General features: G+C 56.2%; 1 protein-coding gene across 6 annotated transcripts in view; it reads left to right on the top strand.

Annotated features, from left to right (window-relative positions):
• The window catches only part of NECTIN2 (nectin cell adhesion molecule 2), a 28,866-nt gene extending 13,855 nt beyond the window's left edge, over positions 1–15,011 (top strand). For 4 of the 6 annotated variants that reach the window (XM_036345733.1, XM_036345737.1, XM_036345734.1 and 1 more), the window contains exons 3-9: positions 416–712; positions 1,771–1,888; positions 2,595–2,743; positions 9,832–9,985; positions 12,816–12,879; positions 13,010–13,096; positions 13,703–15,011. In XM_036345733.1, the coding sequence (XP_036201626.1) occupies positions 416–712; positions 1,771–1,888; positions 2,595–2,743; positions 9,832–9,985; positions 12,816–12,879; positions 13,010–13,096; positions 13,703–13,969 (1,136 nt within the window). In that variant the 3' untranslated portion in view covers positions 13,970–15,011. Of the gene's footprint in view, positions 1–415; positions 713–1,770; positions 1,889–2,594; positions 2,744–6,819; positions 7,502–9,831; positions 9,986–12,815; positions 12,880–13,009; positions 13,097–13,702 lie in introns of those variants that run through there. The other 2 variants (XM_036345736.1, XM_036345739.1) reach the window with 2 other exon arrangements.
• The last annotated feature ends 896 nt before the right edge of the window (positions 15,012–15,907 follow it).

Raw genomic sequence — 15,907 nt, 5'->3', positions numbered from 1 at the left:
TTATCCCACTTCTGCCGCCACAATTATGGTGATTATCGGAGAAGTCGGCCTTCAGCTGGATCTCTGGGCTTTTCTTTTTAAATCCCAGGCTCTTGGACACTCCGCTTGTCTAGCAGAGCCGGGAGCGGACACCGGCTGCAGGACATAATGGCTAGCGCTTAGGTTGAGCCGTGCGTGCCAGGCACCCGTCAGTGTATTTGGGTATCCATGTATTTGGTCCACACAACCATTCTCTGGAGTGGGTACTTTTACTGTCCCCACTTCACAGAAGAGGGAACCGAGGTACCGAGCTGGGAAATCACTTGTGTCCAAAGCCGCGCAGCTGCTAAGCAGCAGGGCCGGGGTTTGAACACGGGCGTTGGGGCTGCACTGCTCGGCTCCGCTGTGACCACCACCCCCTTCGTTCTTCTCCCAGCCCAGCCCCAGAACCGCGCTGAGGCCCAGGAGGTCACACTCCGCTCGGAGCCGGTGCCCGTGGCCCTCTGTGTCTCCTCGGGGGGCCGCCCACCCGCCAAAATCTCCTGGCTCTCGCCCCTGCGTGGGGAGCCCAAGGAGAGCGAGACGGCCGGGCCCCTGGCCGGCACAGTCACCGTCACCAGCCGCTACGCCGTGGTGCCCTCGAGCCAAGTAGATGGGGTCCAGATCACCTGCAAGGTGGAGCACGAGGCCATGAAGGAGCCGGACCTGATGCCCGTGACCCTCTCTGTGCGCTGTGAGTGCCTCACCCGTGACCGCACCTCTCCTGCTGTCTACGCTGGCTTCCCCGGGCACTGTCTGCACTGCCCCTCAGTGTTGTCCACCTTGGCTCTGGGCCACATTCTGCCCTGCCTACCTGCCCTTCGCCTGTACTTCCACCCCGGCTCCCCCGGCCACATCCACACACTGTCCCCGTGTCGTCTACCTGGCTCCACGCGGCCACCGTCAGTGTAAGCACTGCCCCCACTGTCTGTATCAACCACTCGGAGTCTGCACTGCCTGCGCCAACACTGTCTACACACACACGCTCATTCAGAAGGTTTCTATCGACTTTCTTAGGGTCTCTACACCAACTCCTGCTTCCGAAAATGATTCCCATCGACCCCACTGGGCCCTGACAGTACTGACCCCTTCCAGGATGTTCTATGCTAGCTCTTCCCAACACTGCGCACACGCACACCCGCTCATACGGCCCGAGAGGCTCCCTGGCACTGTGCCCACCAGCCCTGTCTTTCAGTCACCCACAGCAACATGCTCACACTCCTCCCAACAATGCCTTCGCTTGCCAGTGGTTCTCAGCCTTCCTCATGCCGCGACCCTTTAATACAGCTCCTCATGTTGTGACCCCCAATTTCATTGTTACAAATTGAACACAATTAAAGCAGAGTGATTCATCACAAAAACAGTATGTAATTATATACGTGTTTTCCGATGGTCTTAGGCGACCCCTGTGAAAGGGTCATTTGACTCCCAAAGGGGACGCCACCCCAGGTTGAGAACCGCTGGCTTAGACCAAGGCTCAGCCAGATTCCCTTATCTACTCTGTAGTGAAAATAGCACAGTCGGTAGCAGCCCCCAGGGTACTGCCTGTGCTGAGAAAAACTTGCCCCAAGTGGTGGGAGCGGGGTCCCTGTACTGGCCTCCGCAGACACACCGGAGGGATTCGCCCCTGACGGTTCCCACGGTTCACCTCCTGCCAACCTATTCCATTTCTATAGGATTCCGTCTGTCTGCCTGCCTGTCATCCCCTTTGGGATTCTCCCCTCTCTGAGCCAATCCCCCCATTTCCTCCAGACCCCCCCGAGGTCTCCATCTCTGGCTATGACGACAACTGGTACCTCGGCCGTAGTGAGGCCACTCTGAACTGTGATGTCCGCAGCAAACCTGAGCCCACAGGCTATGTCTGGACCACGTGAGTCCTGGGTGGACCTGGACTCCTGGGTCTGAGGGAGGAGGGGCTGGGGACCTGGACTCCTGGGTCTGAGGGAGGAGGGGCTGGGGGCCTGGACCCCTGGGTCTGAGGGAGGAGGGCTGGGGGCCTGGACCCCTGGGTCTGAGGGAGGAGTGGCTGGGGGCCTGAACCCCGGGGTCTGAGGGAGGAGGGGCTGGGGGCCTGGACCCCTGGGTCTGAGGGAGGAGGGGCTGGGGGCTGGACTCCTGGGTCTGAGGGAGGAGGGGCTGGGGGCCTGGACCCCTGGGTCTGAGGGAGGAGGGGCTGGGGGCCTGGACCCCTGGGTCTGAGGGAGGAGTGGCTGGGGGCCTGAACCCCTGGGTCTGAGGGAGGAGGGGCTGGGGGCCTGGACTCCTGGGTCTGAGGGAGGAGGGGCTGGGGGCTGGACTCCTGGGTCTGAGGGAGGAGGGGCTGGGGGCTGGACTCCTGGGTCTGAGGGAGGAGGGGCTGGGGGCTGGACTCCTGGGTCTGAGGGAGGAGGGGCTGGGGGCTGGACTCCTGGGTCTGAGGGAGGAGGGGCTGTGGCCTGAACTGGGGATCCTCCAAAAGGAGGGAGCGGACAGCGCAGGGTCCCTGGAGCCTGGCTCCTGCGGGCTGTGTGATCAAGGATCTGCCCTGTGCTCTGTGGACCCTGCTGTCCCCCTCATGTGACCTCCACATTCTCCAGGACCTCAGGCTCCTTACCAGCCTCAGCAAAAGAACAGGACTCCCAGCTGATGGTCCCCCTGGTGGATAGGCTGGTCAACACCACCTTCATCTGCACCGTCAGCAACGCCGTGGGCACGGGCCGGGCCGAGCAGGTGGTCCTCGTTCGAGGTGAGCGGGTCTCGGGGGCGGCGTGTGATGACTGGGTCTGTCCCCACGCTCCTCTCTTGGCTCTGGGCTTCGCTGGGGGAAGCTGTGCCGCCGGCTGGGGAGGGGTCCTGACCCGCCTGGCTGATGGGAGAGGACGGTGGTGTGGTTTTCTCTCTTGCCCCCAGGGGGGACCTGGGTTGGGCTGATAGAGGGTAGGTGTTGGCAGAGGAGTTCTGGAGGTGGAGGCCTGTGCTGGGCACTTCCTGGAGGGGAGAGGCGGGCAGGGTCTTCAGGAAGCGACCAGTGACCCTGCCTGGGCTCCAGCCAGTGAGATGCCCACCGACTCACACCACTAACCCTTGGAGAGACATAAATGAGGCAGACAGGCGGAAACAAACCCGAATTTCTTTTCTTTTTTTAAAATATTTTTATTGATATCAGAGAGGAAGGGAAAGGGAGAGAGAGATAGAAACATCAGTGATGAGAGAGAATCATTGATCGGCTGCCTCCTGCACGTCCCCTACTGGGGATCAAGCCTGCAACCCAGGCATGTGCCCTTGGCCGGAATCGAATCCGGGACCCTTCAGTCCACAGGCTGACGCTCTATCCACTGAGCCAAACCGGCTAGGGCTAGACCCAAATTTCTTATAGTGAATACTGGTCGTTGCCCTCTGGAGCCACTGGCAGTGCATGTCGGGGCGTTTGTGTTTCTGGAGTTGGTACTTTGGAAACGGTGGCTGATGATAAAATGGGTCTGTGGGTGGAAAGTTCTCTGAGTCCCCTTGATGCGAACTCAGAAACACAGACCCCAAGACACACGGCCAGAGAGGAAAAGAGCAAAGGCAGACTCAGCCTGTGCAGTGGGGTTGGGATCTCAGCCATGCACGCACACACCTGGGGCGAGGCAGGGACTGCCACGGGGCCGTGCACCCCGACACTCAGACACAGATGGACCCCATGGCTGGGAGAGTCCCCTTCATGTCAGAGCCACAGCCAGCAGGACCGGTGTCTACAGACACACCCTGTGCTTGGAGATGCATTGGAATCAAAACAACCTCGCCCATAATGTAGCCCACATACTGTTGTCACCACGACACCCCCCCCCACGCGGGCAGGGGCACAGCCAAGACACTGAACAAAACCAGATAACAGCCAGCCAGAGCCCGAGAAACACCCCACGTACTGGGATGAGCCATTCTGGAAACTCCCTCCAGCGTGGCTCTCTGTGACACATACCTGTGTGGACACACGACACAGGAACAGTGGCCTGGCCCCCTCCCAAGCACGACCACAGACCGGTGTGAAGGCAGACACAAAAGACGGCTGGAGGCAGACCCCCCAGACAATCTGACATCACACGCATCTAGAAAGACACCCGATGACAACAGACCTCTCTTGGGGAACGCAGACACTCGCCAGGAGATACGATGGGCCCCCTCAGAAACACAGTCACAGACAACACGCTCAGCTGGCCAGCTCTCCACATGGTGTCCCGCTCGGACACACACACACACACACACACACACCTGAAGGGGGACACGGCCACCGGATGTGCTGGGGGAGGGGAAAGGGTCACAGGAATCTGCAGTTCACATGCATATCAATGTGGAGAAACTCCACGGCAGACTCGGGGTGCACACCCTCAGAAACTCCCAAAACCCGTTAGAGAGGGTCTCTTTCAACCAATTGTCATCTGACGAATACTAGTCAAGGTTTCCTCTTGGCCAGGCTTTCTCCTTGATGCTTTCTCCTTTGCCAACAAGTAGCCTCGCCCCGGAAGAAACTCCCCGCTCCTGGCAGGAGGGTTCAGGGAACACAGTAGCGAATGAGACACACCCAGAGAAGTCGGCTCCACCCACCCAGCAAGGCACCCAACGGGAACCTCTACCCCAGAAACACACCTGAGAAACGGGTTCCCACCCACACTCAGAAGGCACCTCCAAGGGCTGCAGCCTGCAGGACACAGACGCAGGCACACTTAAGGGCCATCGGAGGAATACACAGCCCTGAAAACATCCCGCGCCCCCTCCCCCCCACACACACACACGCAGAAACCCCAGGGTTGTCCACTGCTGGGCACACACCAGCTCCAGAGTTCAGCCCTTTGGCCGTGTCCGCCCAGTGAAACGTACCCCGTGGCCCGTCGGGGTCCAGGGGCCAGGGATGCACACAGAATCACAGCCCCAGAAAGACCGAGCCGTAAGGAAAGACGCCCCCTCCCCCGGACTATCCCAAAGCTAGCCACAGACCGAGGGGCAGTCAAAAACACCGTAAAGCCACACCCACAGGTAGATGCCAACAGAAATCCTGACCCTGGCAGTGAGTTTGCCAACAAGTAGCCTCGCCCCAGAAGAAACTCCCCGCTCCTGGCAGGAGGGTTCAGGACACACCACATTCCCCCACGCACCCAGACCCAGACATGCTGTCATCGCCTCGTGTGGGGTTCACACCGGTGCAAATGTGGGTACACAGGCCACACCGCAGGCTAGACGTCCCTTCGGGGAGACTTGGGGGAACTTTCAGCCCCGGGCCCATGAACACTCGCTGCTGGCTCAGTGCCGCTCCAGGAGCAGACGTCCCTCCACGCTGCAGCCGGTTCCAGACCCACCTAGTGCTCAGGGAGAGACATACATTTTCCCCAAAAAAGGTTCACAAAGTAGTACTTACCCTTCATACTTGAGGCACATTCCTGCTCTTTTTTACTGCTGCTTGCGAGTCACTAACTGCTTTGACAGCCCTTTTTTAAAACACCCATCAAGTCGCCCTCAGGGCCCTGTGCGCAGAGGCTGGGGAGGGGAGGGCCTGTGTAAGTGGGCCCCTCCTGGTCTCTCCCCTGCACAGGGGGTGGGGGAAGAGCATGTGTGAGCAGGTTCCCATTGTATCATGTCTGTCCCTGGTGTGGAGCCCAGCCCTCCCTGGCTTCCTTGTCACCTCTCTCCTCCTCCGACAGGCCTCTCCCTGCAGTTCAGCCAGTGCAGGGGGCACTAGAGGGCAAGGGACAGTGGGCTTCATGAGCCCCATTTTCTGCACTGGGGATGGGTGGCCCAGGCAGGAGGGAGGTGGCCCAGGCAGGAGGGAGATGGCCCAGGCAGGAGGGGGGTGGCCCAGGCAGGAGGGAGATGGCCCAGGCAGGAGGGCGGTGGCCCAGGCAGGGGGGGGGTGGCCCAGGCAGGAGGGGGGTGGCCCAGGCAGGAGGGAGGTGGCCCAGGCAGGAGGGAGGTGGCCCAGGCAGGAGGGGGGTGGCCCAGGCAGGAGGGAGGTGGCCCAGGCAGGAGGGAGGTGGCCCAGGCAGGAGGGCAGTGGCCCAGCCAGGAGGCGGGTGGCCCAGGCAGGAGGGGGGTGGCCCAGGCAGGAGGGAGGTGGCCCAGGCAGGAGGGGGGTGGCCCAGGCAGGAGGGGGGTGGCCCAGGCAGGAGGGAGGTGGCCCAGGCAGGAGGGGGGTGGCCCAGGCAGGAGGGGGGTTGTCCAGGCAGGAGGCAGGCCACGCCGCCCAGACCAGGCGCTCCCAGCGCTTCAAGGGAGGAATTCTCAGAAGGTCCCTTCTCCTCTCGAGTACAAAGAGGTTTGGAGTCAGACAGCCTCCCGCTCAAATCCACCTCTCCCTCTTCCTGGCTGGATCCACCCCAAGATTTTGTGACCGTGACCTCAGCTCATCCTCAAGGGGTCACATGCCTCCTGGGTCCTGGCGCGCGACCTGGTGGCCGGGTGTGGAACTCTGTTCCCTGCCCAGTCACAGCCTTCACTCCGCTACAGCCCATCACCAGGTGGAAGGCATGAGACTGGTGTTGCCAGATCTGACCCCCACCCCTAACCCCAAATGGAATTTTCAGTGAAATCACCTGGTTTCTGAAATGTTGGCTAGAAAGTTTAATAATACTGTGCGGGTATACGGATATCTGAGGCCACCCGCTGGCATCCCCTCTGCATACAGAGCACTCAGCCTGTAGCAAAGAGAGAATGGGCCCCCCCCCCCCCCGCCATTTTGCCCGGTCAGTCACCTCCCTGTTCCTGTCACTCCCCTGCCGTGTCCTCCCCAGATGTATCCTCTTGACCTTGTGTCTCCCTTTCTCTCTCTCACCCCTCCTTCTCTCTCCTCAGACGGCCCCCGGGCCTCTTCCCGAGACGAGGGCCCAATGGTGTGGGGGGCCGTGGGGGGGACACTGCTGGTGCTGCTGCTTCTGGCTGGGGGGGCCTTGGCCTTCATCCTGCTGAGGGTGAGGAGGAGGAGGAAGAGCCCTGGGGCAGCAGGAGGCGGACCAGAGAGCGGCCAGGGACCCTATGATCCGAAGACTCAAGGGTTTGAGAACGGAGGCCCCGTCTTCTGGACCACCACGGCCCCTGGCCCCCCGAGGCCGGACGGCAAGGACACGGAGGAGGGCTACGAGGAAGAGGAGGAGGAGGCAGAGAAAGGCCGCATGCTGCCTCCATCCCCGGCACTCGAGGATGACATGGAGTCCCAGCTGGACGGCTCCCTCATCTCCCGGCGGGCGGTTTACGTGTGACCCCCAGACAGAGAGACAGACGAGCCTGCGGGGGCCGCGGGTGACAGACTGGTTGGACTCGTTTGTCTGGATGACACTGGAGCGCAAATGCTACCTCCCACTTTCCTGGGATTCAGAGGGAGGTGGAATATCACACACTGGACTTACGGCTCCAGGGCTGCATGGGGAGGGGAAGGGGGACCCACAGCGGACCCCCCCCAGAGACTTGGTTTTGGCTCTGGCCTGCCCCAGCCCTGCCCTGTGACACTCAGGAGTTAATAAACTTGGAGGAAAAATCAGGGGTGTCTTGTAATACACTGGACCCCCTCCTTGGGGGATCAGAAAGCTGAACTGGGCTCCATGGAGTGGGAGGCTGGGGGGCTCTTACTATCTGGGTCCTTGAAGGACACCTTGGATGCTGAGACCCCGAGCCAGTGGGATGGCATCTGGGCTTAGAGACTGGAGGGCTTGGACTTGAAGGTTCCAGCACTGAGGCTGCCTTCCCGGAGGCCAAGGGATCCCAGACCCCTGGGCGCTTGCCGAGGGTGCTATGGTCAGATTATCCGGGAGCAGCGCAGACCCAACGCCCCAAGGTTGCTGAGACCTGCGGAGGGAGTGCTGCCCTCGACGGGGCCCCCAGGAGGCAAGGCGGGCGTGGGTACTGAGAAACCAGGAAAGTCCCACCTCTCCACCCCGAGAAGTGGCCTTTCCCAGCTTCCTTCCTCTTCCTTTTCCCCTGGGGCCCAGCTAGAGGGAATTTTCAGTGATTCAGAGGTAGGGGCTGCATCCCGCCTAATTCCCCTCAACCAGAACCTCTCCCAACCCCAGGCTGGGGACTGAGGTGGGAGAATGGGAGGGGCAGGGGTAAATCCCCGCCACCTCCGCTCCCGGGCCCCAGGGCCACTGCCACGGCCTTGTCTCTGCTCCCGAGGCTGTCACTGGACTCTACTCAGTAGGCTCAGCTCCTCGGCCCAGTGGGGCTGGGCGGCCGGGAAGGGCTTGGTGAGTTTACTTCTACCAGTTTTGACTTCCACTTAATTGCTGGGGATGAAGCTGTGACGCGGGCAGACCTCACCCGCAGTCAGGACGCCTGGAACAACAGTGATTTGAGGGTGGCTGGTGTGGACTGAGCAACAATTACTCTGTTATCCTCCCACACGCAAGCCCTCCTGAGAAAGCCCAGCTGTGGAACAGGCAGTGTGGACGGGCAGTCCTGGTTCCTCTGGGGGCTGGATCTCCTCATCTGTGGAGTGGGCTTCATGGAAGGGGTGGGGCTTTTGCATTCTGGTTGCTTATCGTCTAACACCCCCTTCCAACCCCCGCCCCCCCCTTCCCACCTAGAGGGCAGGGGCGGGGATTTTGTCAATCTGGCTATAGTAGGTCCCTAGCACCCATGCCCACCCACCCTTACACATCTCGCAAGACCAGCCCGTCCCTCGGAACCCACAGCCTAGGGTAGAACTTGGCAATCACACAAGCAATTACTCCAATAACAGCTTTAGGAAGTGTGAAGCGTGTTGCACAGGAAAGGCCCATGAGGCCATGAGTTTCTCTCTCGGCATTTCCTGTGGGGTCGGGGGAGCTCTGATCCTCAGACCGGGATGACTGCATTCCCTGTAATGACTGGTTGTGATCCTAACCCCAGGATCCCCCAGTTCTCGGCCTTGTAGCTCTACTTCCCTTACCACCAGGTCCCTTCCCTCATCTCCCCGTGCACCCCCTCCTTCACTCTGCTCCTTGCTGTTCCTTAAAAACAGCACAAAGCTTCCTGCTCAGGGCCTTTGCACTGGCTGCCATTTCTGCCAGGATGTTCTCACCCCTCTCCCCCCCCCTCCATCGCTCACCCCACTACAGCTCCTTCAGATCTTTGCTCAAGTGTCACCTTGCAGTACGACTCTCTGACTACCTACTCTATCACTTCCCATCACCTTCCCCACTTTGCAGTTTTGTTTGTTTGTTTTTTAAAGATTCTTTATTTCTTTTTAGAGAGAGGAACAGGGAGAGAGAGAAATATTGATATAAAAACCAAATATTGGCCCTACCTGGTTTGGCTCAGTGGATAGAGCATCTGCCTGCGGACTGAAGGGTCCCGGGTTCCATTCCAGTCAAGGGCACATGCCCAGGCTGTGGGCTCGATCCCCAGTAGGGGGCATGCAGGAGGCAGCTGATCAACGATTTTATCTCTCCCTTTCCCACTCTGAAATCAATAAAAATATATATTTTTTTAATGTGAAGCTTTTTCAAAAACAAAACATTGATCGGCTGCCTCCTGCAGGGCCCCTATCGGGGGGTTGAGCCCACAACATTTTGGTACATGGGACTACGCCCAACCAACTGAGCCATACCAGCCACACCCGCTATAGTTTTATCCTACATCACTTACGGGCATATTGTAGTTGTTTCTGTACTGTTGGTCTCCCTGCCCAACTAGAACATAAATTCTCTCGGGGTGGGGGCTTTTGTATGTTTTATTCACCACTCTATTCCACAAAAATTGCTTGGTAAGGATAAGTTGAATGAAAGAATGTCCCCTGCCTTTGAGATAGGCAGGTGAGTGATGACTTGGGCTGGGAGTAAGGAGCTGTGGCTTCCTCCTGGAGACCCCCTTACGCTGTCCCTCTTCTTGCAGAGTCCCCCAACACAGCAGGTGCAGGAGCCACCGGTGGCATCATTGGGGGCATCATCGCTACCATCATTGCTACCGCTGTGGTCGCCACAGGCATCCTCATCTGCCGGCAGCAGCGGAAGGAACAGAGGCTGCAGGTGGCAGAGGAGGAAGACGAGTAAGTGACGCATCCTAAGCAGTGGGTGAGGGAAGGGTCCCAGAACTGGGGATCCTGAGGTGGGGGTAAATGTGGGAGAAAACCATCTGTAATGGCTCTGCGCAACAAAGACACCCCAAATAACTATAACTTAAGTAGGATAGAGAGGAGAGCTTATTTCTGTCATAAATCATGGATATGACAGCTCTGCCATGTGAAGTCATCAGAGCCCAGGCTCCTGCTAGCTTGTTGCCCCACCTTTCTTCACATTTCAAAGGCAACCCACTCTTCTGTCATTACCTACATACTTCACAGCCAGACATGGCTATCCTGGCCTCAAAGCCCCCGTTCCTGCCAGTGGGAAAGGAAATGTAAATACAGGGTATTCAAGCCTGGCGGGCATGGCTCAGTTGTTGAGTGTCAACCTATGAACCAGGAGGTCACAGTTTGATTCCCGGTCAGGCCACATGCCTGGGTTTCGGGCTCGATCCCCAGTGGAGGGTGTGCAGGAGGCAGTCAATCAATGCCCTGTAACACACAGCATCGATGTTTCTATCTCTCCTTCTCCCTTCCTCTCTAAAATCAATAAAAATATATTGTTTTAAAAAAGGAAAGAAATACAGGGTATTCAGTCACCCTTTAAGGAAATGCATCACTTCTCACTTCCATTGACCTGAACCTGTCACATGGCTGTCCCCAGCAGCAGGGCAAGCTAGGAAATGTAGTCTTTATTCTGGGTGGCCATGTGCCCAGCTGAAATCCTTATTAGTATGAGAAAGAAGGACCCTGGATATTGGGGAAAACTAGCCACACTTCTCTGTGTAGAGCCCTTGTATGTGCCAGGCTTGACGAGATGTATTTGACATATGGACTCTCGACAAAGTCTCACATCCATCATCGATTCAACCAATATTCAAAAAGTAGCCACCCAGGACCAGGCCCTGGAGGTAGGAACGCGATGAGACAAACATTTAAAAAGTGTCCATATGTGGCTCAGTGGTTGAGGGTCGACCTGTGAACCTGGGTTGCAGGCTCAATGCCCAGGAGGGGGTGTGCAGGAGGCTTCCAGTCAGTGATTCTCTCTCATTGTGAATGTTTCTATCTCTCTCTCCCTTTCCCTTCCTCTCTCTGAAATCAAAAAAACACATTTTAAAAAAATAAAATCAATAAAAATAAAGTGTCCACACACATACATGTATCATGGAAACATAAATTATGAAATAACACGACTCGGTGGGGGAGCGGCATGGGAACACTTGGTAAAAATGCATATTCCTGGGCTTATGCCAGACCTGCGACATCAGAACTTTCACAAGAAGGGCTCAGACTCTGTATAACAAGCTCCCTAAGTTATTCTGATGCACAAGATAGTGTGTGAACCACTGTCTCAATCATCTAGTCAAAGCAAAACAACACCTTGCAGTTCATACCTCCTGCGCCCAGCCCAGCGCTGAGACCCAGTGGTGCCTGAGATGGCCCTGGCCCTGCCTCCTGGGGTTCAGGGTCTGGAGGAGACAGACCGGCCCCAGGCAGTGATGGTGCAGCATGGCCAGGGATGAGCTAGGGAACCTAAGGGAGCTGAGAGAAGCCAGAAGGTCATGGAAGGCCTCCTGGAGGAGGGGATATCTGAGTTAGTGTTTTTTGTGTTGGTTTATTTTTTTGTAATATTTGTATTGATTTTTAGAGAGAGAAGAAGGGAGAGAAAGAGAGAGAAAGGTTGATGAAAGAGTGAAACATCAGCCGTAGCCACTTTGGCTCAGTGGATAGAGCGTGGGCCTGCGGACTGAAGGGTCCCAGGTTCGATTCCGGTCAAGGGCATGTACCTTGGTTGCGGGCATATCCCCGGTGGGGAGTGTGCAGGAGGCAGCTGATCGATGTTTCTCTCTCATTGATGTTTCTAACTATCCCTCTCCCTTCCTCTCTGTAAAAAATCAATAAAATATATATTTTTTAAAAAGAGTGAAACATCAATCGGCTGCCTCCCGCATGCCCCCTACCGGGGAGAGAGCCCTCAACCCAGGCATGTGCCCTGACCAGGAATCGAACCAGCACCAGCCAGGGCTGAGTTGGGTATTGAAGGCATAACAAGTGCCCATTATTATTATGTATACAGGATGCTCTGATCCGTGGGTATGCAGAATGAGGGAACTTGACATAGTCTGGAGCAGCAGTCGCCAACCGGTGGTTCATGGCGACCACTGGTTTGGAGGATAGGAAAGCATTTCAATCCTTTATTCATTCTCTTAACAAATATTTACTGAATTCTTCATAGTGGGTTCTGGGAACACCATGTGGATCAAAGATCTCATTTTCTCCCTCACATTGCTCATGGCTGGGTATAGTCATTGAGTGAAATAAGAAATAACATTTCAGCTCTGGCCAGTGTTGCTCAGTGGTTAAAGGGTCACTGGTTCGATTCCTGGACAAGGGCATGTACCTGGGTTGTGGGTTCACTCCCCACCCCCAGGAGGCTCCCCCTACATCGGGTCAAGTGTATGCAGGAGACAACCAGTCGCTGTGTCTCTCATATCGATGTTTCTCTCTCTCCCCCCCTCCCTCCCTTCCAATCGAGAAAAAAAAAATAACACTTCAAATACAAACTCAGTTAAGTGCCCTAAGAGGGAGGTGTACAACCAGATGTGACCACATCACAGGAGATTGTGATCCTCCTGGAGAGTCAGGGAGGCCTCCTGGAAGAAGATTCATGGGATGAGTAGGAGTTAGCTGGGCAAGGGGAGTGGGGGAGGGGGGAGAAAGGGATATCAGGCAGAAGGAGGAGCTTGTGCAATGGCCCTAGGGTCAGGGGGCTTCTTAGGTCTAAGCCTCCACCTGTCTACCTCCTACCCCACAGCCTGGAGGGGCCTCCATCATACAAGCCACCAACCCCAAAGACAAAGCTGGAGGAGCCAGAGATGGTAAGCACTTTGCCTGGAACCCAGGCCGCCCCACCTTTCCCCAGTAAGGCCATGGTGGGGAAGAGGGAGTTGGGGAAAAGAGGTGGGCTGGGCAGGGGGTCCTGACCTATCCCACCCACTCCCACTGCAGCCCTCCCAGCTCTTCACTCTTGGGGCCTCAGAGCACAGCCCACTCAAGACCCCCTATTTTGATGCTGGCGTCTCATGTGCTGAGCAGGTAGGATCTTGGGTGAGGATGAGGCTGGGTACAGTCGCTGACATAGAGGTTAAGGATTAAAGGTCACAACTGAAGTGCAGAGCTGTGTTTCTGGTCAGAGCTTATGGCATCGAGCTGTGTTTACAGTTCAGTGGGGGAGGTCATGACTGAAAAATTCTGAGGACATGATGTTAGAGTTTAAAGTCAGTCAATGAAGATTGGTTGAACATCCACATTGGCTAGATACTGTAAGACAAGACATAGAGACCCATTAGCCATCTACTGGAAGTCAGGGGTCAGATATTGAAGTTGTAACTAGTCAAAGTTTAAGGGGCTGTTTCAGGCTTCAGGTTAAGGAGTTGAGGTCAAGATTAAAGTCAAAGGTTCATGGGGAAAGACTTAGGTCAGAAACCAAAAGACAAAGTAGAGACCCAGGGTTGACAGGGTAAGGACCACGCTCGGGGCTTTGAATTAGGGACAAGCCATATGACTGACCCAGTGACAGGGGTAAGGTTGGGCCTGGTTGGCGTGGGGAGATGGTCGGGATTTTGGAGTCAAGGGGCAGACTGGGATTCTATGTCAAGCTCAGGAAGTGACCTTGAGCTCCTGTTCCCTCCCTGCCCCCAGGAAATGCCTCGGTACCACGAGCTGCCCACCTTGGAAGAGCGGTCGGGGCCCCTGCTCCTGGGGGCCATGAGTCTGGGGTCCCCCATCCTCGTGCCTCCAGGGCCGCCTGTTGTGGAGCGGGTGCCCCTGGATCTGGAGGACATGGATGACGATGAGGAAGACTACCTAGACAAGATCAACCCCATCTATGACGCCCTCTCCTACGCTAGTCCCTCTGATTCCTACCCAGGCAAAGGCTTTGTCATGTCCCGGGCCATGTATGTGTGAGCCGCCATGGCCCTGGCTCTTACCTCTCTTTTTGATCCCTCAAGTCGCTGCCAGGAATCTTGTGCTGCTTGACCTCTGGCCAGGCCACTGTCAGTGAACACACGCATCTCATCTGTGATTTTGACGTTGGTGGATCCATGGTGACCTCTAAGCCGATATCTCTGACCTAGAGAAACCAGCCGTGACAATGGAAACCTGGCAACCTTATCTCATGAGTTGAGGGAGGGGAAATATGTTTCTGCACAATCCGACCCAAGGACTCCTAAAACTGACCTTAGTTCACGCCTCACATTCTGCAGTCTCCTCCCAAATTCCAAAGAAGACCCCAGACCTCTACTGTGTCCTTAGGTAGTCAACTCCCAATAGCTCTGCTGGGTTGCATGTTGGGGGGCAGGCACCTTGCTGCTCAGACCTGAGCCCTCCAGGCAGCAGAGCCCCACTTGCCCCCTCCCCACCCTGTCTGTTCCCCAATGGTGGGAAGGAGGGGAGTCCCCAGCCCAAGGCATAGCTTCCCCATCTCCCTCCTCCTGCAGGCAGGAGTCACAGGGTCCGGACCCTTCCCTGAGTCCCCACTTGCCCAAATCCTGTCTTCAGGGAATTAAGCCCAGTCAAGGACTAGATAGGGTGAGTGTCATGCAGAGTGTGCCTTGCTGACCCCAGCCTTGAGAGAAGAGTTTGTGTGTTACTTTGAAGACTACTAAGTCCTTTTACTGCTGCCCAGTGAAATGGGACCCAAATATCTCCCTGGGGGGAGGGGGGGGGGCGGGGGAGGAGATGGTCACCTGGATCTGATATTGTTTTGTAAATAGGGCATTTCCTACCAATATGAATTTGTACTTTGACCAGGTCTCAACTTGTGTATTCTGTGGGATGTGAAGGGGGGGAGGGTGGAACATGATGATGGGTAATAAATAGGGGGCCCAGAACTTAAGGGAATCAGTAGACGAAGTCAAGATGGGTTACAGACAAAAATAAAAAAAGCCAAAGACATGACAAAAACAATCGAAGGGATAATGGCTAAATATGCATAAGCAAAAAAAAATGTAATGATGGGTAATGGAGAGGGGGAGGAATCCAGGGCTAACGGTTAATGAAAAGGAAGCAGTGAACAGCAGTCTAATCGACAGAAATAAACGGAACAGATATAAATGGTAGTAATCAAGTACGAGGGACTCGGGTTTAATGGGTAAATGGCAAGTAAGAATAGACCAAAGTCAAAATTATGAATAATGTAATAAGAGCTCAGGACATGATGGGTAATAGATCTGGATGAATGAGCCAGAGGCAGACAGGTGAATAAATGGAGAAATAGGGGCCGCAGGCATGCTAGATAATAGACCCAAAACATGATGGTTATTTAAGAAGGGCTAGCTAGAAGAACGATGGAAGTGCACGGGCAGAAATGTGCTGAAGGTAGTACAGGCAGTGGAACTGAAATGAATGGGACGGGGGCATGCTGGGTAATGGGACAGAAATGAATGGGCCAAAGATAGAAGCCGCAGTGACGCAGGTCCGGGGGTGGGGGGGAGCGGGGGACCGAAGGCATGATGGGTAACGAGAGAGAGAGGTGGGTCTATGCATGGCAACTGTCGCGTTAAACGGGGAAAGGGCATTGTGGGTAACAAGAAGCCGGCGAAGGTTCACACAACCGGTTAGAATTCTCCCGACGCACTGTGGGAAGGGCCAGAACTTCCGGTTCTCGGTCGCTGACTCTGGACTGGGGACTGCCCCTCTGCCGCGGTGCCTGGTGGGACGCGAGGCCTGACCTTGCTGCCTAGCAGCCTCTGCCGCGCAACCCACCTTTACCCGTGTCCCTCGACCCTGCACGTTAGCCAATGAACGCACCAATCTGATTATGTCACAAGGGTGGAGAACCTGTACCTGCCGAGCCAATCATAATGCTATAAGGACCAAAGCCGGCCAATTATCATGGCAACT

This window comes from Myotis myotis, unplaced genomic scaffold, assembly GCF_014108235.1.
Source record: "Myotis myotis isolate mMyoMyo1 unplaced genomic scaffold, mMyoMyo1.p scaffold_m19_p_19, whole genome shotgun sequence".
Taxonomy (NCBI): domain Eukaryota; kingdom Metazoa; phylum Chordata; class Mammalia; order Chiroptera; family Vespertilionidae; genus Myotis; species Myotis myotis.
Note: the sequence above shows the minus strand (reverse complement) of the source record. Positions and strands in the feature narration are given on the sequence as shown.